This window comes from Monodelphis domestica, chromosome 2 (genome assembly GCF_027887165.1).
Source record: "Monodelphis domestica isolate mMonDom1 chromosome 2, mMonDom1.pri, whole genome shotgun sequence".
NCBI classification, from domain to species: Eukaryota; Metazoa; Chordata; class Mammalia; order Didelphimorphia; family Didelphidae; genus Monodelphis; species Monodelphis domestica.
In genome coordinates, this window is record NC_077228.1 from 407,736,157 (window position 1) to 407,762,367 (window position 26,211).

Genomic DNA, 26,211 nt, shown 5'->3' on the forward strand with positions numbered 1-26,211 from the left:
ATTTCCAAGGAAATAGAATGAGTAAAGGCAAAGGAGAAACTGAACATGACATAACTATGAGACAACGAAAGAAGCTTGACTCAATGTTAAAACTCTGGGCAAGATTAAAGAAAGAAATTAGAACTGACCTAAATCACAGTCAAGGAAAGGTAATTTAGATGTGATAAAGGATGAGGAAGAGAAGCATTGAAGACTTTAGAACTGAGAAGAGGTGTGTGTGTGTGTGTGTGTGTGTGTGTGTGTGTGTGTGTGTGTGAGAGAGAGAGAGAGAGAGAGAGAGAGAGAGAGAGAGAGAGAGAGAGAGAGAGAATAGAAGAGATCAAGAGTGAGACAGAGTATGTTTGCCACTATGAACTCCTTTAATCTTAGGGATTAAAAGAATGAAATGAGAGCAAATGAAACAAAGACAGTGACTTGAAATGTGAGATGGAAACTCAGTTTTCAAATGGTATAAATAAAAAAGTAGAGGCAAAAAAGACAAGGGAGATTTAAGAGAATTTCAAGAATTGGAAAGGATCTCAGTGATTATCTAGTCTAATCTACACCTATATTCAAGTCAACAAACATTTAACATATTCTGGAAGTTTCTGATAAAAAACAAACAAGCAAAGAAAAAAAATACAGTCCCTGAACACAAACCATTTTATGTTGTACTAGATAAGAATCTTCTTTATAACATCTAGAACCTGTGCTCAGTTCATATATATTGTATTCAAAGACCAGCAGTCAACTTATTACCTTCTAGTGGGGCATATTTTGTAGACTGATGATGTATTAGTATTTAAGAAATTTGTCCAGAAAATCTAAACCTGTTTTTCTACAGCTTCCACTCACTAGGGGAAAAAAAATTAGGAAGTTATGCCCTCTGGTGTCAACAAGAACTAGGTTAATCTATCTAGTCTTTCATATACTTTGAAGTCATGATTATGCACTTCTCTTTTTCCAAATCTCAACAATCAAATCATCTATTCTCCAACTCCAACAATGATACAAAGGAAACCTGACAGAGAGCCCTCACTGTCCTGATTATGTCTTTTCACATGTGTTTTGTACAGAATTGAACATATCAGAGTTAGAAAAACTAGGGGTGCCACAAGTTGAATATGAGTGGGTAATGAATAATTTTGAACATATTGAGCTGTAGGCAGCAAGGAGTGTTGCAGTACATAAAATACTGCACCTGAAGTTAGGAAGACATAAATTCAAATCTAGCCCTTAGATATTTGCTTGATGTGTGACACTATAAATTGCTTAATAAACTCTAGCTGCCTCAATTTTCTCATCAGTAAAATAGCAATAATAGCCTCACAGGGTTGTTGAAATGAAATATTTTAATTATGTTTATTTCATTAAGTATTTCCCAAATTATATGTAATTTTTTAACAATCGTTTTTGAACTTTGTATTTCTAAATTCTCTTCCCCCTCCCATTCTTCCATCCTCTTTGAGAAAGCAAGGATTTTGATTATATATGATATCATGCAAAATATATTTCCATATTAACCATGTTGCAAAAGAAAACAAAAAGAAAAGATAATTAAAAATAAATAATTTTTAAAATTATGCTTTATTCTGTATTCTGAGTTCATAAATTATCTTTCTTGAGGTAGATAACATTTTTCATCATTTTCTTGATCATAGTTGCTAAAGTTTTTCACAGCTGATCTTCCTTAAAGTATTGCTGTTATGGCGTTCAGCATTTTTCTGCTTCTACTCATTTCACTTTCAATGAACTAAAAAAATCTTCACTTTCCTAATATGCTCTTGCCCATCATTTCTCGTAATACAAATGCATTTTTTCACAATGATATACCACACCTTGTTTAGCTACTCCCCAATTGATAGACATCCTCTCAATTTCCAATTATTTGCCACCACAAAAAGAGCTGGTGTCTGTTATAAAATTTTTCTACAATATGATCCTTTTTCCTTTTCTTTAATCACTTTGGGATATAGACCTTGTAGTATTATTTCTCGTCAAAGATTATGCAAAATTTCTTAGTCCTTTGGGCAGAGTTTAAAATTGTCCTCCAAAAGTTTGTCTACTTTTCAATTCTACCAACAGTTCTTTAGAGTTCCTGTTTTCCCACTTCCTCTCCAGCACTTGTAATTTTCCTTTTTTGGGGGTCATATTATTCAATCAAATAGTTGTGAGATGGTATCTCAGAACTGTTTTAATTTGCATAGTGATCTAGAGCTCTTTTTCTTCTGAAAACTGCTTCTTCATCTCCTTTATTCAATTATCACCTGTGGAATGGCTCTCATTTATGTAAATTTAGCTAAGTTCTCTATACATTTGAGAAATCAGACTTTATCAGAGAAACTCTTTTTGCAAAAATTGTGTTACCATTTTCCTCTTTTCTTTCTAATTTTGACCACATGAAATTGATTTGTGTAAAAGTTCTTTAATATCATGTAATTGAAATTATCTTTTATTTCCAATTATTTCCTCTATTTCTCATTTTGCCATAAATTCTTCCCTTATCCATAGATGTGACAGGTACTTTCCCCCTATGTTCCCCTAATTTGTTTAGAATATCACATTTTATGTTTAAATAATTTATCCATTTTGTTTTACCTTGGTATATTGTGTGGGATGGTGGTCTACACCTAGTTTCTCCCAAGTTTTTTTTCCACTTTTCCAAGCAGTTTTTTGTCAAATATTGAGTTCTTAATCCAAACACTAGAATCTTTGGATTTATGAATGCTGGATTACTGTAGTCATTTATTACTCTGCTCTGTGTGCCAAATATCCTCACTCTATTTCTTATCCAATTTCATTGTTTTGATTACTACTTTGTAATATATTATGAAATCTAGAACTGTTAGGCCACCTTCTTTCACATTTTCTCCATTAATTTCTTTTATATTTCTTTATTTTTTTCTTCCTCCAGACGATTTTACTATATTTTTTGGTTCTATAAAATAGGTTTTGGGCAAATAGATTAATATAGTCCTGAATAATCAAACTGACAGGTAGAATTGTCATATTTTATTATGTTGGCTCAACCTAACCATAAGCTATTAATGTTTTTTTCCTAGTTATTTAGGTCTGTGTTTGTGTGAAAAATGTTTGTAATTGTGATGATTTAATTCATGTGTTTGTCTTGATAGGAAGACTCCCAAGTATTTTATACTGTCTGATCAAAGTATATGATTTTTTGTGACATATTGCTGTAATCTCCTCCCTAGTATTTTATTTAAACTTTTTTGCATTGATATTAAGAAGGGAATTGGTCTAGTTCTCTTTCTCTGTTTTGCTCTTTCTGGTTTAGGTATAAGCACCACATTTTGTCATAAAAAAGAATTTGGTAGAACTTCTTTACCTGATTAAAAAAAAAAAAACTTCATATAGTTCAGGAATTAATTATTTTTGAAATGGTTAGTAGAGCTCACTTGTGAATCCATCTGACCCTGATGATTTTTTTTCCCCTTAGGGATCTCTTTGATGGCTTGTTCAATTTAATCTTTCTAACAAGGTTTATTTAAATAGTGTATTTCCTCTTCCATTAATCTGGGATTTTACACTTTTTTACAAATAGTCATCCATTTTATTTAAATTGCCAGCTTTAGTGGCATAAAAATTGGGCAAAATAATGCCTGTGGGGTGGGTAAAAAATGAAATTCCAGAGAAAATGGTTCAGATGTATAAGCACATTAATTTATTAATCAATACTTCTGAATTACATAACAAATTAGGACTAATTTTCTTCCTCATCTTTGTTACTGAAACCCAAATACAGAGGGAGACATTTTTATGCATTTAAAAACTTAATCAAATAAGACCAACAAACTAAAAGAAAACCATTAACCAGGATTAAGAATTAGGAAATATGATTTCTAATTGGAGGAAAGATGAGGAACTTTCAAAGAAAAAGAGGTGTTCAAACTCGCATTCCCTGAGTGTCTGTATTCAATATAAGACACATGTAAACTATAACTGAAAAAGCAGGAGGGGGCCAGTTTTCAGGTAACATATATGAGTTGGTTTGGGATGTACAATTATGAAAAAACTTGCATCTTTGGATTTGACTGTTTCTTGCCAGAACAATCTTGGTCCTTATGAAGAAGGTTTCTAAGCAATAGGTAGAAATGGTGCAGCGACCCAGTCCTGCAGGACTAGGTTAAAACAATGCCAAAAGGTCCTCTCATAATTTTCACAATTCTCACAAGACAGAAATTTGATTGAATCCATAACTGAACAGAAAGGAAACTGAGCTAACTCCAGAACTGAGTCAGTTCCCACTACTTACTTTCTGTTCCAATCACCTCAGTTCTCTCAATAATTTTAATTTAATTTCATCTTCATTAGTGGCTCATTCACTCTTTAAATTTTTGATATGAGTAACTTGGGTATTTTATTTTAAAAATTAAGAGATGGTTTAACAATTTTATTGTCCCCCCCATGAAAATAGCTCCTACCTTTTTTATTGGCTCACTGTATTTTTTAATTTTTAATTTTATTAGTCTCTCTTTTGATTTTTCAGGATTTCTAATTTGGTGTTTAATTAAGTACTTTTATTTTATTCTTTTTCTGATTTTTAAGTCATATGCACATTTTACTGATTTGCTCATTCTTTTATTGATACATGCATTTCAAGATCTAAATTTTCTCTTAAATATTGCTTTGAATGCCACAAAATTTGGTATGTTATCTCATTATTTTCATTCCCTTTAATGAAATTATTAATTTTTCATATGATTTGTTCTTTGACATTCCCATTCTTTGGGATTAGATATCTTTTGTTTCCAATGAGCTTTTAATCTATGATTTCATGACCTTTTAATAAATGGATTTTGTTGTACAATGTCTGAAAAGGATACATTTAGTAATTTTTATTTTCTGTATTTTGGTTAAGAAGCTTTTTTGTGGTTAGTTTTGTGAAGGTTCCTTGTATAGCTGAGAAAAAAATTAAAGTCACTCACTAGTATAATTTTAATACTTTCTCTTGTTATTTAATACATCCTGTAAGAATTTGGATGCTTTGCCATTTGATGTATATGTATTTAATAGTGATACTGAATTGTCTGTGTTTCCTTTTTAAAAGATATAGTATCTGTCTTTATCCCTTTTAATTTGTTGTTTTGTATGAGATCATGATTGTTACCCCTGTCTTTTTTAGTTCAGATGAAGCATAATAGATTCTGAACCAGGCTTTTGTTTTTGTTTCTCTGTTTCAAGTGTGTTTCTTATAATTAACATATTGTTGGTTTCTCATGTCTAATCCATTCTATCATCCACTCCCATTTTTTAGGTGAGTTCATCCCATTCATATAAACAGTTATGATGGCTAATTGCTAATTTTCCTTCACCTTATTTTCTTCTGTTTCTTCTTCTCTTTCTTTTTATCCTATCCCTCCTCTGAAGTCTGTTTTGCTTCTGACAACTGTCTTTTTCTATCTGTCCTCACTTTTGTCATCTTGCTTACTCTTGTTTCCTTCCCCTTTTGTCATTGCCTCTTTGAGTCAACTGAATGAGATTAAGATTCAAGTATTTCACACAAACACTAATCCCTCATCTTCCACTCCATTGTAAAACCTCTTCCTTTTATAAGAATTTTATGTAAGATCATTTTTATGATTCTTTCTCTCCCTTTACTCTTAGGACATCGCTCCTTCTCAATTATCCTTTTTTATATCATCCCAACATAATTGACTCGATACTACACTTTATTTCTATGTAGAATTCTTCAAATTGCCCTAATAATGATAAAGTTATTAGAAGATACATATATTAACTTCCCTTATAGAATGGTACACAGTTAAAATTTATTGAATCCTCTGCGGATTCTCTTTCACATTTCATTCTTTATTCTTCTTTTGAGTTCTATATATGAAAGTCAGATTTTCTATTCAGCTCTGGTATGTTCTTCAGGAATTCTTGAAGTCATCTATCTCATTAAATATATTTTTCCCCTGAAAGGTTTATTCTGTTTTTTTTTGGGGGGGGTAGGTTATTATTGGTTGTAATCTCAGTCCTTTTCCCTTCATATATATATATTCTAAAACTTCCACTTCTTTAATGCTGTAGGTACCAAAGCTTGTGAGATCCTGATGGTGGATCCATTGTATTTGAATGATTTTATTTTTACTATTTGAAGTATTTTCCTCTTTCATCTAAAAGCTCTGGATTTGGCTATACTATTACTAGAGTTTTCATGTTAAAATATCTTTCAGGAGGTGATTTGTAGATTTTTTCAATTTCTATTTTACACCCTTATTCTAGGATATAGGACACTTTTCCTGGGTAATTTCTTGAAATCTGATGTCTAAGTTCTTTGATCATGGCTCCAAGGTAATCCACTAATTTTTTAAACCCTTACCTTCTTTCTTAGAATTGATACTAAGTCAATGTGTTTGACCCAAGACAAATCACTTAACTATCATTGCCTAGGAACCAATACACAGTATTGATTCTAAGATGGAAGGTAAGTGTTTTTAATTGATACTAAATATCCACTCCAAGGTACAAGAATGCTAATAGCTAGGCAATTGGTGTTAAAGGACTTTCCCTAAGTCACAGAGCTGGAAGTGTTTGAGGTCAAATTTGAACCTTGACTCTATCCACTGAGGCATCTTGCAACCCTACTTCTTAAATCATCTCTCTTTGATCTTTTTTCCAAGTCAGCTGTTTTTCTGACAAAATATTTCACATTATCTTCTATTTTCCAATATTTTGTCTTTTTAAAAATTATTTTCCTCTGTCTCATAGAGTTGTTACATTCTAGTTGATCTATTCTAATTTTAAAAGATTTATTTTCATCAGTAAATTTTTATAGCTGTTTTTCCACTTGTATAATTCTGTTTTTAAGGTATTGTCTTCTTTAGTATTTTTCTGTCTCTTTTATAGATAAGCTATTCATTGTCTTTTAAGTTTTCTTTTTTTTGCCATTTCTCATCTAATTTTTCTTTTACCACTCATACTTGGTTTAAAAAAATAAATTGTTCTAGAAATTCTTTCTTAATGTGTTCAATTCACAAATTTTGAGGTTTTACTTCTAGATATTTTGGCTTCATTATCTTAGGAGTTTGTGTATTGATCTTTCCTAACACTATAATTTTTTTTTATTGTCAGGTTCTTTTTTTTTTGTTTGCTCATTTTCCTCTCTCTTTATGTCTCTATCTCTTTCCATTGAATTTACACACACACACACACACACACACACACACACACACACACACACACACACATATGTATATTAATTTGGCACTTGATGATAATGTTGGGTCTGTTCCTGGATTGAGGTGGTAGCCTGTCTTAAGATTCAGGCTTTTTCACACTACTTTTTTCAGAGTAGTTCTTGGAGTTTAGAAGTTTATTGATACTTCTAAGATTATTGGCTCTGAGGAGAGGTGTGGTCACTGTTCTCTTGGTATGCATTCTTGTCCTTACCCAAGAAAGTCCCCTAATCTTTTAGGATTGTAATTAATACTACTCCTCAGGCCCCCTTCTGCCTTGTGACTAGAAACTTTAATGTTCTTTAGAGTCCCTGATATCTTGGAGATATGTACAATGCTGCTTCTCATGATTTCCATTCCCTCTTGACCAAAAGAGTGACTCTATACCCTTGAACTCTGACCTGGATGTGAGTGTTGGTAGTGGATATGCCACAAAGTGTCCCTTCAGGGAATAATTTTAGTTATTCAGAGGAAAGTTGGGAGAACTTGACTGACTACCAAGATAATACTTACAAAGCATTTAGAATAGTGCCTAGCATATATTAGGAACTTAATACATTCTTTAATTCATGATAATTAATCTTTATTATTCAGTAACAACAATTAGCCTTTTTCTCTTGTCCCTTCCCTCCCCTCTAAAATAAAGAAAAATTACAAAGAGAAAATTGAAAAAAAAAAACTTACATAGAAAAAACCAAATTCTTATATTGACTGTGCCCAAAACATGTCTTTCATTCTGCACATTTTATCTGTCATCCTTTTGTGAGGAGGTAGCCATCAATCTTCATTAGTGGTCTTTTGCAATTATGATTAGCCATTGTATTGATCAGAATTCTTAATTCTTTCAGTGTTGTGTGTGTGTTTAATAATTATATTGTTATGCTTTTAATAATGTTCCTAGATCTGTTGGCTTCATTCCTAATCACTTTACATAATTCTCCTCAGGTATCTCTAAAACTTTTCATTTTATCATTTCTTGTGACTCATATTTTAATGTGCTTTTATTTGTGTAGCTATTCCCCAGAATTATGCATAATATTTTAGTTTCCAGTTGTTGTTGTTTTATCACAGAAGTATTTGTTGCTATAAATATTTTTGTACCTATGTACACTTCTTACTTTGACCTTTTGTGAGGTATTTATTTTGTGAGGTATTATTGTGACCTATTGCAGGTAGAGTGGAGTCAAAGGGTATGTATTAGTTTAGTAACTTTTTGGTAAGGGTCCCAAATTACTTTCCAGATTAGATGTACCAATTAACAGTTTTATCAACAGTGAGCTAATTTTCCTTTTTTTTTTTATCATGTAGCTTCTCAAATATGTGTAATTGTTCTTCTTTGTCAACCTTGATAATATGATGTGTGATATATAGAAACTTGAATTTAATTTGCATTCATCTAATTATTGGTAATTTGGAGTGTTTTTTTTGTGAGGATATTAATAGCTTTGATTTCTTTCTGAGATAGTTGATGGTTTACATCTCATGGTCATTTACCATTTAAGGTTTGGCTTTTACTCTTAGAAATCTAGAAGTAGATTCTTATTTATTTTTACCTAGAAAAACTTAACTACAAAGATACTTTTATCCTTCACTTAAGTCTCTCCCCTCATTTCTCCTCTAAAGCTAGCTGCTTAACTATGTTTATGCAAACTTTTCTAGTTTTATGTAAGTAAATTTACCTGCTGGTTAGTTTATGAAATGACCTTTGATATCTGGTACATGTATACTTTTGGAGCTCATCTTGGTATGTGGTGTGAGGTGTTAACCATATTTTGAATGACCCACAGTTCTATTTTTTAACCCTAAAATCCCACTTTCTTAAGTCCAGTAGGACTTAGCATCTGGATGACACTTTATAGAATTGTAGAATAGACATATTAAATCAGTAATGAGAAACAATCAGTTTTTCAGTGTTACATGGGATGATTTGCAGGGTAAGAGAGCCCATTGTCTGAAAGCATGTAATTTGAATCTTTAAGAAAACATGGTAAAAAAATTAAGTTTCAAAGATTTACATTCATATAAGATGATTTATTTGCATTGTATCTTTTGCCTTAGACTTTCTATATGATTGACCAGAAAAACTCCTTCCCTCTTCCTCTTCCTCATTTTCTGTTCAGCAATAATTTCAGAATTAGCCTTATCTAGGTCAACTTAATTTGCTTGCCAAGTATTTGCTTCAGTGAACATACGCTCAGGTTCAACCTACCAAAATTTCTGAATTATTTTTATTCAAGTTAATGAGTGTTATTCTTCAAGGAGGCTTAATTAGGTATTTATTAATCTTATTAATATGCTTAAGTAATCTCACTTGAGAACACTGAATGTCCCCACAAAATGGTAACTGTCAGAACATATATCAATTTGTGTAATATTTAAAAACTTTATTGTCAGTGAGGTTAAAGGGATGGTCTTTGAAAGAATCCTCATGCCTTGCATTCTACCTGCCCAACCAAAATTATTTATCAGTTCTTTGGGTCAGTATCTATACTTTTCAGTGAAAGGTAAATAATGGAATCCTGAATATAACAATAACAATTTTATCTTTGACTTAAGGCTTGGCATGGAAGAGGGCACATATGTACACACTTTTATGAACATAAAAATTAGACATAAACATTTTTCAAGACATCTTTTGCAAACATTTAAAAACATTCTTCTTGAAACACGAATCACTCCTCAAGAGATGCTACAAATGGGAATAATGTATTACTGACTCTAAATGGTGCCTTCCACTTGGGAAAAAGGCAGATCCATAATTAAAACCCTGTATGTTTGTGGTTTCACTTGTACCTGCCCTTTTTGAACATAGCAGACAAAAAGATTCCCTCAGCTTCAGCCTGCTTTCCACCTGCCAGTTCCTAGTAGACACAAGGGAGCCAGTCAGTACCAGGTGGGAGAGTTTTGAATTGCACTCAATACACAATGCTAGTAGATTGGTTGTAATTTTCCAATTGAATATTTATACCAGTCCCATTTCATCTTGCTCTGGAAGCGATATCAGAGCTGGGCTCCTGTTGATTTCAGAAAGGAACTTTGTACTTGGATTTACTCCATGGGTTATTAAGCCAGATGAGAAGTGGGCCTGGAGTCCCTATCACAAAGATGCCAGGCTGACTTTTAATTTTTTTTCCATAGTAACTATCAAGTATTTTAATGTCATAAAGACTGAGGTAACAAGGGAGTTCCCTGATCTCTCCTGGCATTGCTTATCATATGAAATATAACACAATCATAACTCTTGCTTCCTGGTAGGTTGGTGCTCTAAATGTTTCTGTTTGCATTCATACACAACTCTCCTTGGTGTCTTGCTGTCTTTTCCACATCTTTTTTTTTTCACAGAGGTTTGCCAAACATTTATCACAGTGCTCACTCATCACATTTCACACAGTGATCCCTAATGGCAGGTGTTAACTTCCTTGTACTTAATGTGAATGGGTTGAATAACCCCATAAAGAGACAGAATGTCTTGGCATATAAAAGAATGGAATACAACATGCCTGTCTATGGATGAAACACATTTGTCAGCAAGTTCTATAAACTAGAAAGGGGGTGTGAGTGGGGCTGTTAGTGGGCTTTCTATAAACATTTCTTGTCAGTACAAGATCAGGAACTGGAATCAAGATTTCCTGATTCACTATCCAGTATTTAATTTCTAATAATTAATAATAGTAATACTACTCAATTTTTAAAACATTTATATATAATTTATATAGAAATACAAAGAAAAGTATTCATCTTTATAATTATCAAGATCTTCTTACTTTATTTCTGTATACAGTATATTCCCCTTGATCTCCTTTGTTGTTATTGCTGCAAATAATATCAGTGTTTGATTGTTGAGCTTCTCAGCATGTTATGAGTCTTATAAATAAAAGCCTTTAGATCAGACTGATGATAGTAAGGATTACCCATTGCAGAGTATTCATCTTTATAGTCATCTGGCAAAAAAACCCCTAAATTAGTCCTTTACTGATTGGGCTTCCTAACATAAGAACCCCATATATATCTTTGCATAATAGAGAACATTACATACTTTAACTGGTATGTAATGTTCTCTATTATCTTTAACTAACCTTTCTGCAAGTTACAGGGTAAAAATTTTCCATTACTTTAACACAGGTTTGCAACAAATCTGAATGAAGTTTGAATCTTACACTTTCCAAACAAAACTGCTAAACATGTTTTCCCCCTTTTTCTCCATTGAATATCAGTTGTTTGGGTGAACAAAAATTGATGGTTAGAAGTGAGACTCCTTTTTAATACAGAGAATAAATGGAATATTGATATTTATTTGATGAATCAGAGATCTTGTTTAGTCAAAATTGAAATGAACAAGAGATATCTAATTAAAAGGATCATGATAGAAATAAACAAGTTTGTATTAATATAGTGCTTTAACATTTGTAAAGTATTTTAATAATGTAATTTCATTTTTATCCTCAGAACAACCCTGGGGAGTAGGCAATATTATTATCTTCATTTTATAGAAGAAGAATCTAAGACAAAAAAGCTTAAGTGGCTTGCTGTGGGTCACACAAAAATGTGGGTCATGTCTGAGTGTGGATTTAAATTCAAGTCCTCCTGATTCCAGGTCCAGAGTTCTATCCATAAGCCATTAATCTGATAAAATATAGTAATACTTCTTTTAAAAGACCTTATTGGGAGCAACTAGGTGGCTCAGGGGAGGCCTAGGGATTGGAAATGACTCTCTAGCCAGATTTCATTTGAAGTAGTGAATAGAGCTCTGAAATTAGTGTCAGCAAGACCTGGGTTCGAATTCAGCCTCAAGAACTTATTAGGTCTGTGATTTTGATCAAGTTATTTATCCTCCTTATGTCTGTTTACCATGAGTAAGCTTAGGGTGTTGTACCTGATGATTGGTAAAGTGCTTTTCAACTCAAAAAATCTATGCCTCTGTGACTCACAGATAAGAAATATTCAATCCACAATCCTTCTTGCAATCAAAACCTCTCCAAATGGCTGTGACCTGATAGTTTTTTTCTTCTAAAATGATCTTCTATACCTTAGGGATACATCCTCATAATGAGGCAGCAAAATAGGACCTCAGTGGCGATTTCTTTGAGCATAAAAATAAATCATTCTATAAATTATCTATAAGCATAGTTTTCTCTCACTTTATACTTAAGTGACTAATCATTGTTTTTAATAAAACCTCTGATATTGAGAGTGTGTAATGAAATACATTTTGGCACAGTTTGAAAATTATTATGGTAGGTTATGAGAGCTACGAGTAAAATGCACTCCTTGCCTTCAAGAGGAGATAAGATTTGTACAAACTTGGCAATATAAAATAGAACACAAATTCATAGAGAGTTATAAACAAAATGAGTTAAACATGGGCAGAGAGTTCATTTCCAAATGAATAGATCATAGAAAGCTCTATCAATGAAGTGGGACTGGAGTTGGAACTTGAAAGATAGATAGAACCTAAAAGCCAAGGGAAGAGGAAGGACATTTTAAGTATATGAACAACTTACATCAGAGAGGCAGGAAAATACAGAACATGTTTGTAAAATCTTGAATTATACATTTTGAAACAGCTTTAACCATCTCTTATTTTGACTAAGATCACATTAAAATGATGGATCTAGGGCTCAAACTCTGATCTTTAGGCACAGTCCAGAACTTCTTCTCAAACATATAAATAAAACACCAAGAAAATGAATCCACTTTGCCTAAGCAGAAGGTAACTGTAATCAAGATTCTACATCAATTCAGTTTTAGTTTGTCTCAGTTCATTACACAAATTCATTCCCTGAATAGTCTGTAGGTTGTAATTTTATTACATCCACATTTTGATGAATGCTGACTAGTCTTTATCCATCAGTGAAGACAACTGCCAAGGGCATGCTACCATCACCATTCAACAAATACAGAGTTATAAAAATGTGGGAATGAGATCTAAACAGACTTTTGTCATCATATTGAATAATCACTAATGATCCATTTAGGGTGTAAACTACTTTCCATGATAAAGGGGAAGTAGAGGTCATATATTTTACATGTCTTTGGATCCAAAGCTTGCATTTAGAAACTAATTGCAATTGCCAATAAGCATCTCTGCCCATACAGATAACAGAAACACACAAATATACCTAAATATATACATGTATACATACACATAAATGTACAAATGCTTAATTCTCTTAAAATGTTTTCCTCACTGTATAGGGCATATTCCTATGCAGGCTCAAGTATACGGTTAGTGTAGAAATGATAAATGTACATGTATTATAAAAGTTAAGTGACCTGGTTATCTTTTAGAGGGAAAAAGTATCTTTTCTTTGTGTAAAACTGAAATTATGATATTGAAAAAGAAAGGATTGTTCTTCCCAAAATGGACACATATTTCAAAGAAAATTTATAGAATTTTATGTCTGGGGCTGTAATTTCATTAATGTAGAGAATTTGAGGCGAGGAAATTCTGCCATCAGAACAATTGTTCATTTAAAATCTCAGAGAGATGTCTAGGGTATTAAAAGGTAGAGAGCCAGTATTTGTCATTGGCAGAAACCATACCCAGGTTTGAATGAATACACAGCAGACATCAACTTGCTATCTACTATACCATACTGCCTCTCAGAGGTCTGGACCAGAAATGTATTTTTATTTCATTCTTAAAAAATAGACATTTCTTATATGAAATATTTCTAGCAACAGTAGTGGTAGAACAAATTATAGTTTGAGTCCTATCAGAACATTTTTTAAAAGTATGCTTATTTTTAGAAAATCAATTTTAATCAAACTTCAATTGTTCTATGCATTATTAAAAAGCCAGTGTTCCTAGTGAGAGTCCTGACAGCTGTAACAGAACAGGCCACATGTCTCAGTAGAATAACATGTATAGCTTATTAAAAAGTGATTGCTAGGATTTCAACTTCTTCCTATGCTGCTTCCTACTCTAACAGGTCTATGGAAATGCAGGACCTAGCAAGTCCTCATACACTTGTTGGAAGTAGTGATACTCCTGGTAGCTCCAAACTGGATAAATCTAATCTCAGCAACACATCAGTTACAACAAATGGGACAGGAGGTAAGTCTATTACCCAGAAGTTAGACAAAATATAAATTCCAATGCTTAGTATTAGGCATGTGCTAATAAAAGAGTAAAGATTCCCTTATTAACAATATATCTCCTCATTATGTCCAAGTATATATTTGGTGAATGCATTATTTTTATGAGGTCAAGTCTATTTCTATTCTTTGGCATCTTCTAAAACTCAAAACATTTAAGGAGAATAAAAGACAGGATTGGCTTCTGTGCATTTTAGTGGTTTCACGCTACATTGTCTTTTACATGTCTCTAAAGAATCCACTCAAGAATGAGGGAAGAGAGTCTTGCACACTAATTTCACAAAGAATAGTAATAGTTAATCTGAAATGCTAGTGTGACTTTGAGCTCTTGCCTTCAATTTAATAATAAAAGCTACCAAGAAAAATGGACTTATCTAGTATTCAAAATGATTGCTGAAGTGGAAAAATTAAAAACAGGTGTTCAGATTTTTCTTTTCAAAGGACACAGTTATTTGTTCAAAATAGGGATGCTATGTTACTTTTATCTTTCCTTTAGATATATTCATTCAGAAATATGTATATATATATATAATTATTACAATAAGTTCAAAAATTCAGGGAAAGCTATGGGGCTCAATGGATAAAGAGCCAAGCCTAGAGTTGGGAGAATCTTCGTTCAAATCTGCCCTCAGACATTTCCTAGCCCTGTGACCCTGGGCAAGTCACATCATTCCAGTTGCCTACCCTATCATTCTTCTGTTTTAGAAGTGATACCTAATGTCACTTACTTTTTAAATTATTTATTTATTTTAAAGTATTTTTCCATGGTTACATGATTCATGTTTTTTTCCCTCTCCCTTTCTGGAGCCAACAAGCAATTCCATTGGGTAATACATTTTTAATATCACTTCTAAGACAGAAGGTAAAGGTTTTTTTTTTTTTAAAGAAAATTTAATCAAACTTCCCTGAATACAAGAAACTATTGAAGGTGATCAGACATAGGACATTGCCACAAAATACTTTTAAAATATTTATTTTTTATCAAAATAACACAGTTCTTCCAGGTGTTGGCTGGTGAGACCAGTCTCTACATAGATCCAGCACTGAAACTATTTTCTGTGTGATGTTGTACACATTATAAGTAGCCTGCATTAAAATCTTTTCCACCAAACTCTTTGTAACTTAGTTTTTTTCTTGTTTATAGATTACCATTCATCTCTCCATCTGTGCATGTAATTCCAGTTAATATCAACGGGCTTTTTTATGCACATATGGAAGAAAGATGAGGCCACTTAGTGATGACTTTTAGATTAAGTACTTTTGCATTTAAAACTCAAATCAAGTACAAATATTAGGATTAAAAGTCTCTCAAAACTAGGGAAACAAGCTTTCAAGGACACTAATAATCATGTGCATATATTTTACTTGAATAAAATAAACCATATAAATAATACTCATAAAAGCAATGCAGTGCAGTTAAAAGACTTGGCTCATAGTGCAAAAACACTTACAAGCAATGAAGATTATTCATGTACATTGAGCAGACCTTCAAACAATGAACCATTATACTGTTCCTGTTCTCAGGGGACACCATGACTGTTTTAAATACTGCAGACTGGTTACTGAGTTGCAACACTCCTTCTTCTGCAACAAGTATGAGAAAATATGGTACACTGCATGTGTGTGGCTGTGTGGGTTTGCCCTTTGAGTTTGTGCCCTTGTTTCTGTTCTATATTTCGTTACTTCTAAGAGAGAAACAGGATAAATAAATATTTTTTGCTGAAGAGTTCCCAATGGTATGATACTTTTCTACCATAAAAATGTTTTTATTACAAAACATTTTCAAAATATTCTACAAAGGGCAGATTTTAGAGACATGTATGCACATGTAACTACCTTAAATAAACTTACCAGTTACTAATCAGCTAAAATAGGTGAGATATATAGTGTTTTGTGTTTTTTTTGGAGGTGGGATCACTGAGAATGATTTTTAAGTTATCATTTAAACAACCCTAATGAAGCAACTAAGTGAATTTAGAATGCCAAAGAGTACCTGACAACCAATAACATTTTAATTTCATATTATTAAATCCTTTAGTTCCAAAAATAATCTGTAAGTAAGCTAAATTGTCTAAAAGATAATAAAGTCTCTAAAAGGTGATGTGTTTTATTTTTTTCTTTATAATTCATCATAATTCCATCCTTGGAAACTGCCTATTTAAGGATTAAAAAGAGGAGTTATATCGACCAAGAACAGAATAACGCTAGTGTTTGTTTTAATCTTACTCAATTTAGCTTAATTTTCTCTAAGCCTCACTATAATATCCATCATGTCTTGATTAGGTTTTATGATGATATGATAAACACAGTCAAATTCTGATATATTTTTTCTTAATTTAAAAGAATACTCTGTTCTCATATTTGTATTGTTTTTTTGCTAAATACTAGTTAATAATTAATAATAATTATTATTAAGCAAAATAACAACAGTTTTAGGGGAAGTATGATGTACTGATCTGAATACACATATGGAGTTTCCTCAATGAGAGTTCCCTGTTGCAAGGAAATCACAGAAGGTCTGGTTGTTTGTTTCTTTTTTTTAAAGTAATTGAACAGATAGTTTGCCGATTAATATAAATGTATCCTGTTTTTCAAATGAGAAGTGGGAATATATTACTATTCTAATAATCAGTATATTTATTGTAAGTTTTCTTAATATTCTCATAATGACCTTGTAAGGAACATTTGTTTTTTTTCTGTTTCACAATGCTAAAACATAGTCATCAATTCATACCAGTCAGAGCTTATTAACAACATCTTTAGCTTTCATTTATTAGAAAATGAATCTTCTTTACTGTAAATTGCCACATCACACATTTACATTTATTTTTCAAGAAAAAATACTATGGTTGTATTCCTTTTTGGAGTTACCATCATAAAGCCAGAATATGGTGCTGGTCTTATGAGTTCATAATATTTTGTGTATGTAATGTCTTCAGAAATTTGTAACATTTTCCATTTAAAAGTAAGACATTTCAATTATTTGTGGTTTTCACATTAATATATCTGATTATGTGAACTAATTGAGTCAGCTGAGTGGTACAGTGAATAGGGCTCTGGGTCCGGAGGAGAAAGACCTGAGTTCAAATGTGACCTCAATTACTGACTATGCAAATTATTTAATATCTGTTCACAGCAGTTTCCTCAACTGTAAAACAGGGATAATTATAGCACCTACTTATTAGCAGTTTGTTAGAATCACCTGAGACAATACTTGTAAAGTGCTTAACAGTCCCTGGCACATAGTAGGTGTTATATAAATGCTGGCTATTATTATTTTTATTATCTTGGGAAAGATAAAGATAAAGTTTCTTTAGTAAATTTTTTTGAATATTTAAAAGGTTTTCAGTAATGTTCTTACACAATCAGTTGAGGTATAAATAAATAAAATGACTAATCATACTACTGGTATCTTGCATTATAATTGAAAAAAAAACTATGCAATTAAAAAGACATGCCTTGTGATCAATTCTCTCTTCTGTCTTAGTTACTTACTGTTAAGTCAATAACTAAATTAACGACCTCTCTTAATAAATCAAGTCCTTAAATAACTTCTTCCTGTAGAATTACCTAAAGACTGAATTTTGTTTATTATATATGAAAGAATTTTCATGTCTTCATTCAGAGCCATTAAGGACATAGTAAATAATTGAATTTATTTTTAAAACATTATCCTTTTGTCAGCACTTTTTCATTAATTAGTTTTTCTCAGGCATTTCCCTTTATAAAACCACTAAAATACAAAACATTAATTCAAATATAGGAAAAGTCAATTAAATAAAAATAATTTGTCTTGCACAACTGCATGCAAAAACTCATATTTATTGAAAAGTATTTTCATATGAGACTTTCCTGGGAGGTGTCAGAATGAATAACTGATCACTTTTTACTGTTCAAATACATCAGTAAATGTATTCAGGACAGTGACCCAAATTTTTTTTTTAACTTTGAAATGGTAGGAGGGAGTTCAAAATGTAAAAATAAAAATGTACCTTTTTCTGATTTAAATATAAAAAATCCAAGAGAGATAGAGTATTTCAGAACCTTAACATTCAAGGAAATATCTGGAATGTAATACTTTTTTCTTGCAGAAAATGATAGTGCCTTACATAGTAGGCTTTTTGAACTAAGTAATGAATCCAAGGACAGTAGGACCAATGGTTTTAAAGTTCAGGAATATCTTAATACTCTTGTATAAATATTATTTATAATATCATAATTTTTCTTATCATTTAGATTGATATCAAATTTAAAACTTTACAGTTATTTTTGAAACAAAAAAATTAACTAGATACTCATAGATACCTAAGAGTAAGGTAGCTTTTAAAAAAATTTCAACTTGGGAAAAAACTAACAAACAAACTATAGGCTATTCTAGTGATTAAGACCATTCATAATAAAGACTTATTTATGACTCTGATATAGTGATACATAGTGCAACCATTTTTACTAAACTGAATTTAGAAAAGTCTTCAGAACAAAGATTGCTAGATATGACACATTGCAATTTTGTAGTGTGTAGATGTCCAATGGGAAAATTATATAGGGACTAATCCAATCAACTTGAAATCTCAGATCAATTTAATCCTGGGTCTCCAGAGATTAAAAAAAAAAACTAACTAAAAAGTAAATAAATGAATCCAAATGTGGGATTACAATACCCAGAAGAGGCATTTTTTTTTGCAGATTAGGCAAGTTGTCTTTGCAGTCCATTCATCTTGAAAGACAACTTAAGCAGAATGTGTCCATGTCAATATGACTATTCTAAAATGATTTTCAAGGAGGAGGAAGAAAATATAAAATGTGAAATTTAGTGTTTGCTAAAGGGATTGTTAGATGAAAAGATACAACTTTAACCAAGTCTATAGATTTAATGATTCCCCCTTCCACTAAAATTGAACATCTGGCTATATTAAATTGGTTTGACCAATTCACTTTTGTCTGGCCTAGACTCTCATTCATGTTAACTCGCTTTCTACAAAACTGGTGCTGGTTGACAGTGAAAATGTGGTATAAATTGATGGCTCTATCCATAGAGAATTTGTATGTAGTACTGCACATGCTGCATTAATATGTACAGCATCTCCTCTTCCCATGATTTGCTCAGAAATTATTATGGTGAGTTATCTTTCAATCAGTCATTTTTTTTATCATATGCAAAATGTAACCTACAAAATTGTTCAGTTGCCCCCAAACTCATTATTACTCTATGGTCATAAAAATTATGTTTGTCTTATTGATAAATTAAGTAATTGGTTTGTTAGATAAACCAACTTTCAGTTCAGTATTTTTCAGAATTTTCAGAAATCTGAATTCAGAAAAATCAAAATTTTTGTTATACAACTAGAATTTGCCTTACAACATGAACATAGGAAATATTTCAATGTTTGAAAAACATTGTAATCTTTAAAACTGGCATTTTCTTACACAATGGAAATTAAGAAGAGAACTCACAACATACAAAATACAAATGTGATGAGTCTTATTGCATATTTCTAGTAAGATAAAATTAGAAAATGTCATGTTTTGGGTAAATTAAAGAATAATTTTCTGTGATTGAAATATACCAATGTATAATTAATAAATGAATATATGAAAAATATTCATATAATGTTTTCTATGTGCTAGGCACTAAGCTAAGTGCTGTGATATACATTTACAGCTGGACCTAGAGATCCTAGGTTCAAATGTAGCCTCATACACTTCCTAGCTATGTGACACTGAGCAAGTTACTTAAGTTCCATTTTTTAGCCCATACTGCTCTTCTGCATTGGAACCAATACACAATATTGGTTGGAAGGTGGAAAGTAAGGATTTATAAAAAGGCAGATAGTCCCTGAACTGAAGGAGTTTATATTCTAATATTCTAATGAAAAAGAACCTTATATTTAAAGGATCAATGTCCAGGGAGTAATATTTCAGTCTCAAGTTTACAGGGAAGGTAAATGAAGTCATGGAGAGTCATAGAGTAGTAGATTAACATGCACTTTCCAGGAACAAAGATGGAGCTTATTTGTTTATAGAATTGGAGTATGTATAGAGTTTTGGAAAAAAAGCAAGGGAAGTATGTATTTAATAAAATTTGCAGAAAAGGTTAAATGAAAGAATATCCATAGATATAATTTTTGAGGTATACATTGGTAAAAATGAGTTAAGAAGATTTCTTTCTCCTAGGTTGCTTTGCTGCTTTGCATGTTTACAATTACTGAAAACAAAACAATTATAGTTACCTTGTATCAGCTATTGATGTTGCAAGTTTAAAACTAACTTGTATCCTAGTAGTTATCAAATAATTCAGCTAATGAAAGAAAAAAGCATTTAAACAATTTTTTTCTTCCTTTCTTTTTGCAACACTAATTATTTTCCATCATCTTTATACAAATAGTTCCCAGATCTATATTTCTAGCCCTAATTACTCTATGAAGCTTTAGTCCCCCATCACAAGCTGCCTTTTAGACATTTCAAATCAGATGCCACTTTGGCATTTCAAACTTAATATGTTCAAAAGAGATCTTGCTTTTATCTTGCTTCATACTTTCCTCTTTCCCCAACTCTCCTATTAATGTTAAGGCCACCAGTATTCTTCTAGTTACCTAGTATCACAATCTTGATATTGTCCATTATTCATTTGCCCTTACCCATTATATTCAATTTGTTGTCAAATTTCTCTCATGTGTCCCTTTCTTTCCATTCACATATTTCTTCTCATTCTATAGTCCCTCATCACCTCATGCCCAGATTATTAGAAGAGCCTTGTAATTGATCTCTTTGCTCTCCAGCTCCAGTCTACCCTCCACTCAGCTGCCAAAGTCATATTCCTAAAATGCCAATCTGACCATGTCACCCTCTCCTACTCAGTAAACTCCAGTTGCTCCCTGTTACCTGCTGGATGGAATATGAAATCCTCTCTTTTGTATTTAAAGTAATTTCCAATTTGGTCCTTGCATACATTCCCAGTATTCTCATTTGCCCCCTTTACTCTATGATCTAACTACATTGCCCTATTCATAATATGACATTCCATTTATTTACTTTCTATTCTCTATTCCTAGAGTGTTTTGCCCCCTCATTTCCAATTCCTAGCTTTTTTGGCCTCTTTCAAGACATATACCAATTCCTACCTTCTTAAAGAGATTTTTTATTGCTGCCATCAGCACCCCCTCCCCCCACTCCCCAAGTCAATTTCATCTGAGATGACTATGTATTTACATAGTATTTATTTTATAGGTAAATAGGTTTTTTGGTATGTTTTTCTCTCAGTTAGAATACAAGTTCCCGGGCTGGGGGGGTGGGTGGGGAGAGAATTAGAGAATTGCTGTTAGATTAGTCTTTATCTCAGCTACTGCTCTGATAGGCTCCAAAGGTCATTCCTAAAAGTCAGTCATGATTAGGTGAGGACTAATGTTGAACTGGCTACAAAACTGTAAGTTGGGATGCTGGAACATACTTGTTCTCCTAATCATTAAAAACACATTAGATTGGAAATTCCAATCCTTTCACCTACATGGGAAAGACTAAATTCAGAGGCCAATGATCAAAGCCCATTTAAGAAGGCTGGATTTCTATCTCCATAGTGAGTGCTCATGACCTTTCCTTCTACAGCATGGTCTCTAACCAGATGCCATTGGCCAAGAAGTCCAATCAACTATCACAGCAGCCAAGACACTGAGACAAAGAGACTGACTCAATTCTTTTGGAATGCATCAATAACTCTGACTATGCAGCCAATTGAAATAAAGGCTTCCCCTACCTATTTAATTAGCATGTCGAAATCAGTTAGAGAGGCAATATATGCTCCACAGTCTCCCTGAGACATTTCTATTCTACATTACAATTTTTCCAGAAGCAGGATCTGCAGTCACTCCCACTTAGAAATTTCCATAAACTGAGCATGCTTATAGACTACACATGTCCCACAACTCCCTCCCAGAAGATACCTATAACTACATCATAAAAAATAGATAAATACACAAACTGACATGCATATATATACACCTATATGCAAACACATGTATCTATCTATCTATCTATCTATCTATCTATCTATCTATCTATCTATCTATCTAAACAAACATAAAGGATTTTATAGACATACTTCAACCTAGATGGAAAGAAAGAATTCCTTCCCCAACTCTACCATTAATCTTCTCATTAAGATTGTTGTTTCACTGTTTTGAAAATAGTTCTTCTTTGACAATATAACTGATTCAGACCCCAACCCATGTTAAAGTCATCATGGATGCTAAATATCTGTGATAATTTTAGACTGGACTTTATATTTCCACTTATTAAAGAAAGGAATAGAGTTAGATAATCTTTTTCTAATCCTACAGTTGTGTTACATTTCAAAAGACAAATGAATAGCTGCAACGAAAAATATTTTCATAATTTTTAAAGACATATAAATTTCAGTACACTGAATATATCTTGATATTTTACTACTTAATATTATATCCACAGATATCCCCTTCCATGTAATAATGAATCTTTCACCGAAAACTATTCACTATATATAATCTTGACGATTTGGAAGATATATCTTATAATCAGAATGAGTACTTGAGCAATGTACAGTTTGGAAAGAAAGTATAATGAAATAGCTACTTTTGGATTTTTAAGCCCCATAAAAGGATAAGGTATGCCTATATAAAATAAGTCTAATTGCCATAAATGATTTTTCTTACTCACACCTTTAAATTAATATACATGTCATTAATGGAAATTTCCATTCACTCATTTTGGAAGCTTTTTATTTCTGCAGAAAACGAGAAACATTAATTCTCATTGATACCCATTTGAAATAGGAAAACATCGCTATCTTCTTGTACAGATATGCTGTACATCTTTGCCTAAATCCAAAGAAGGCTAAAATGTAAAATTCCTGGGTAACATTTCTTGACCAGGTTTTGCTAATCACATATTGTGTTTTTATGTCACAATGGTGAAAGAATGTGTTGTATCAAAGAAAATAGCCATTCCACATGTGTATCTATCTGTGTACATCCACAGACTTAAGCCATATAACTGAAAAGATTAGTTAACTGGAAATCTCAACATTGAGGTAGATAGAATCACACTTAAACTGTTACTTGATGAATCTGACATCCATGTAAACATCCCAACATGAAGTTATAAAAAAAATCCTTATTTTCTAATATTAAAAAATTTCCATGGTCCGGAAAGTTTTCTTGACTATGTATTCTGTGTTTTCAGCATTTTTGAATTTTTAGTGAAGATAAGAAAGTTAATCATTATAATGCAAAATTTAAATTTCTTTTGTTCCCAAATATTGGATCCCTGCCCTCAAAAAGAAAAGCAAACTCCTTCCTGCAAGAATCTTACATTCTAAAGGGGAGGACAATACATAAAAAGAGACAGAAAATTTGTGGAAAAGGAAGAAGGCATCTTCATTGCCATGTTAGAGAAAGTTTGGAGAAGTGCTATTAGTCAGATAAAGTAGCTACATAGGCAGAATCTTCTACAAGTATTCCATGCCACTCAAATTACAGGTCAATTTTTTTTTTCTTTGGACTGGAGTATTTATCTGAATATTTCTTATTCTTTGTAAAATTTACCTAATTGTTGTTGTGCAATACCATTATTATTAATTTTCTAACAGAATATTATGATATATGTTCATCTTATGGTCAACAATGGCACCTTGCATGTTTTTTCCATGTACTTGGTCATATTCAGCTATTTCTCACCTTTCATTTTCATAGTTTGTTGCTGCTGCTAGACTACATTATTCACTTTGTGACACAATGATCTCAAGAGATATTAAAAGAGAAATCAATCATAAACAATTCAGTTTCTACCCTTTCTGCTTTGACATGTTCTAGGATCTTTTTTACAATAGGAAGAATATGATATAATCTTTATACTTCAACACTATATGTATATATGATTTAATATTTCTCTCCACTAAATATAACTGATAATGCTGATAATTGGTGAAATTTAATATCCTACAATGATAGTGATTTTGCAAACACTAATAATTCAGAAATAATAAAAAATATCAGAAATTTCTCAATCATATGCCCTATAAAGAAATGACGTACCAATATATGCACAATTTTATATTATATCTAAACATCATTATTTGGAATTTGTCATTAAGCTTTGTAATTATTTAGTCTCTACTAGTAATAGGAAATATAGTGATACAAAATAGAATATCATTTCTTACCTGACACATTAGTCTTCAGTTCAATATTGTACATTGTCTTGTTCTATTATTATGTTTTTTAATGGTCTTGTTGGAAAGACCAAAGAATAGGCTGTTAGATCTATTAATCACGAGTCAGACTAAATAGAGAGCAAAATGATCAAATATATCTTTAATCTCTTACCTGCAAAATCAGTATGTCAAGAGTTGAGCTAAGAAGCAGACTGCATGTAATTTTGTTTTATTTTTAAATGGCTCTCTTTTATTTTTAAATAGCTGTCTTTTAAAGCCATATTCTTGAGGAAATTAGTTTAGCCAAAGTGTTTTAAATTAAACTTTACACATAAATGCATGCTTTAGAAGATGAATTAATAAGACTGTATCAAATTCTTATTTCTTTTTCTTTGCATGCACATGCTAGTTAGAAAAATCTCACTGTCAGACTGGGATGAGATCTTGTATAAACCTTTAGAAGTAAAACTCATGTCTGCTTATTCTTCTACATAGTGTCTCTTCTTGCAGTCAAAACAGAGCCCATGAACAACAGTGAAACAACCACAACAACTGGAGATGGAGCGCTTGACACTTTTACTGGGTCAGGTAAAGCCTTAAGCTCATGTGTTATTATGTACACATTGGCATAATTATCATCCTTTCTTATGAATAAGCTCATAAACACAACTATAGCAGCAGCTCTTAAAATACTCAAAATCATAAATGTTACTTTTACAAAATAAAAAAAGAAAAAGTTCCCTTTTAAAGAGAAACTAATAGTTATAAAACTATGTTTTTAAGAATTATTCCTGGTTCTACATTAAGATTTTAATTAAAATAGAATTTTGTGTATTTTTGATAACTTTTAAAAATTAACAATGAAACTCATGAAAATGAAATAGTCATAGGTGGCTTTGGTGATGATTATTGTACATAAAATTTAATTAATTTAATAAGTGGGTTGTGCTAGTCATAAACTTTATCCCTCCAGCATTGATAGTTAAATTATATAAAAATTGCTTTCTATCCATGACTCAGAATGTAAAATTATCCATTTGATTCTTTCTAAATAACCTCGTTTCCTCCGTACTTTTTTTTTCAAATTCCTCTTTGTAAGCAGCTGAGTGAAAAGTATTAAAGGTTAATGGACTGCAGGAAAGCACATGTTGCTTGCATTAGCACATTAAATTGGATAGTGCTACCTTTAATATTATTGCATCATGGAGAACAATAGTATAACTGTAAACATCAGCTCATTTAAGTGTAAATTCTTATATAACTTCCAGCAGGTTAGTAAGTAAGTTGATTTCATCAAAAATTTTACAAAGAAAAGTTAAAATATTTTACTCATTCAGTTGCTTCTGGCAGGAATGGATTTCTTCTACATTGTCTAGGATAATTGACATAAATTTAAGGTTGCAGGATTTCAGTGGGTGCTTAATATATGTTTGTATGGGCTTGTATGTTTATATGGTAATTTGTGTGTGATTTTAAAAAATGCAATATGCTTTTAGTTATGTAAACTTAGGCATATTCTTCAAAATAAATAATTTAATAACAGTTTTCTTGCTACAGCATATAAATGATATAACTCAAATTTCAGAATCAAAATAAATGGAGACTCATTAAACACATCCAAATTTATATTAATTATGTAGTGGCAGAAACCCTATGAGCAGTAGGTTTCCTCTCTCTAGACTTATTGTTTTCCACCATAAATTGCTCTACATGGATTATCTTAACTTTCTCAGAACACTGGGCACAAAGTTA

At 31.8% G+C, this 26,211-nt stretch overlaps 1 protein-coding gene across 19 annotated transcripts in view; it reads left to right on the forward strand.

Moving 5' to 3' along the window:
- Nucleotides 1-26,211, forward strand: part of EYA4 (EYA transcriptional coactivator and phosphatase 4) — a 378,081-nt gene that overhangs the window by 278,061 nt on the left and 73,809 nt on the right. For 10 of the 19 annotated variants that reach the window (XM_056818816.1, XM_056818809.1, XM_056818808.1 and 7 more), the window contains 3 exons: nucleotides 14,111-14,235; nucleotides 15,801-15,869; nucleotides 24,955-25,047. In XM_056818816.1, coding sequence (XP_056674794.1) covers nucleotides 14,111-14,235; nucleotides 15,801-15,869; nucleotides 24,955-25,047 — 287 coding nt within the window. The remainder of the gene's footprint in view (nucleotides 1-14,110; nucleotides 14,236-15,800; nucleotides 15,870-24,954; nucleotides 25,048-26,211) is intronic. The other 9 variants (XM_056818815.1, XM_056818820.1, XM_056818819.1 and 6 more) reach the window with 5 other exon arrangements.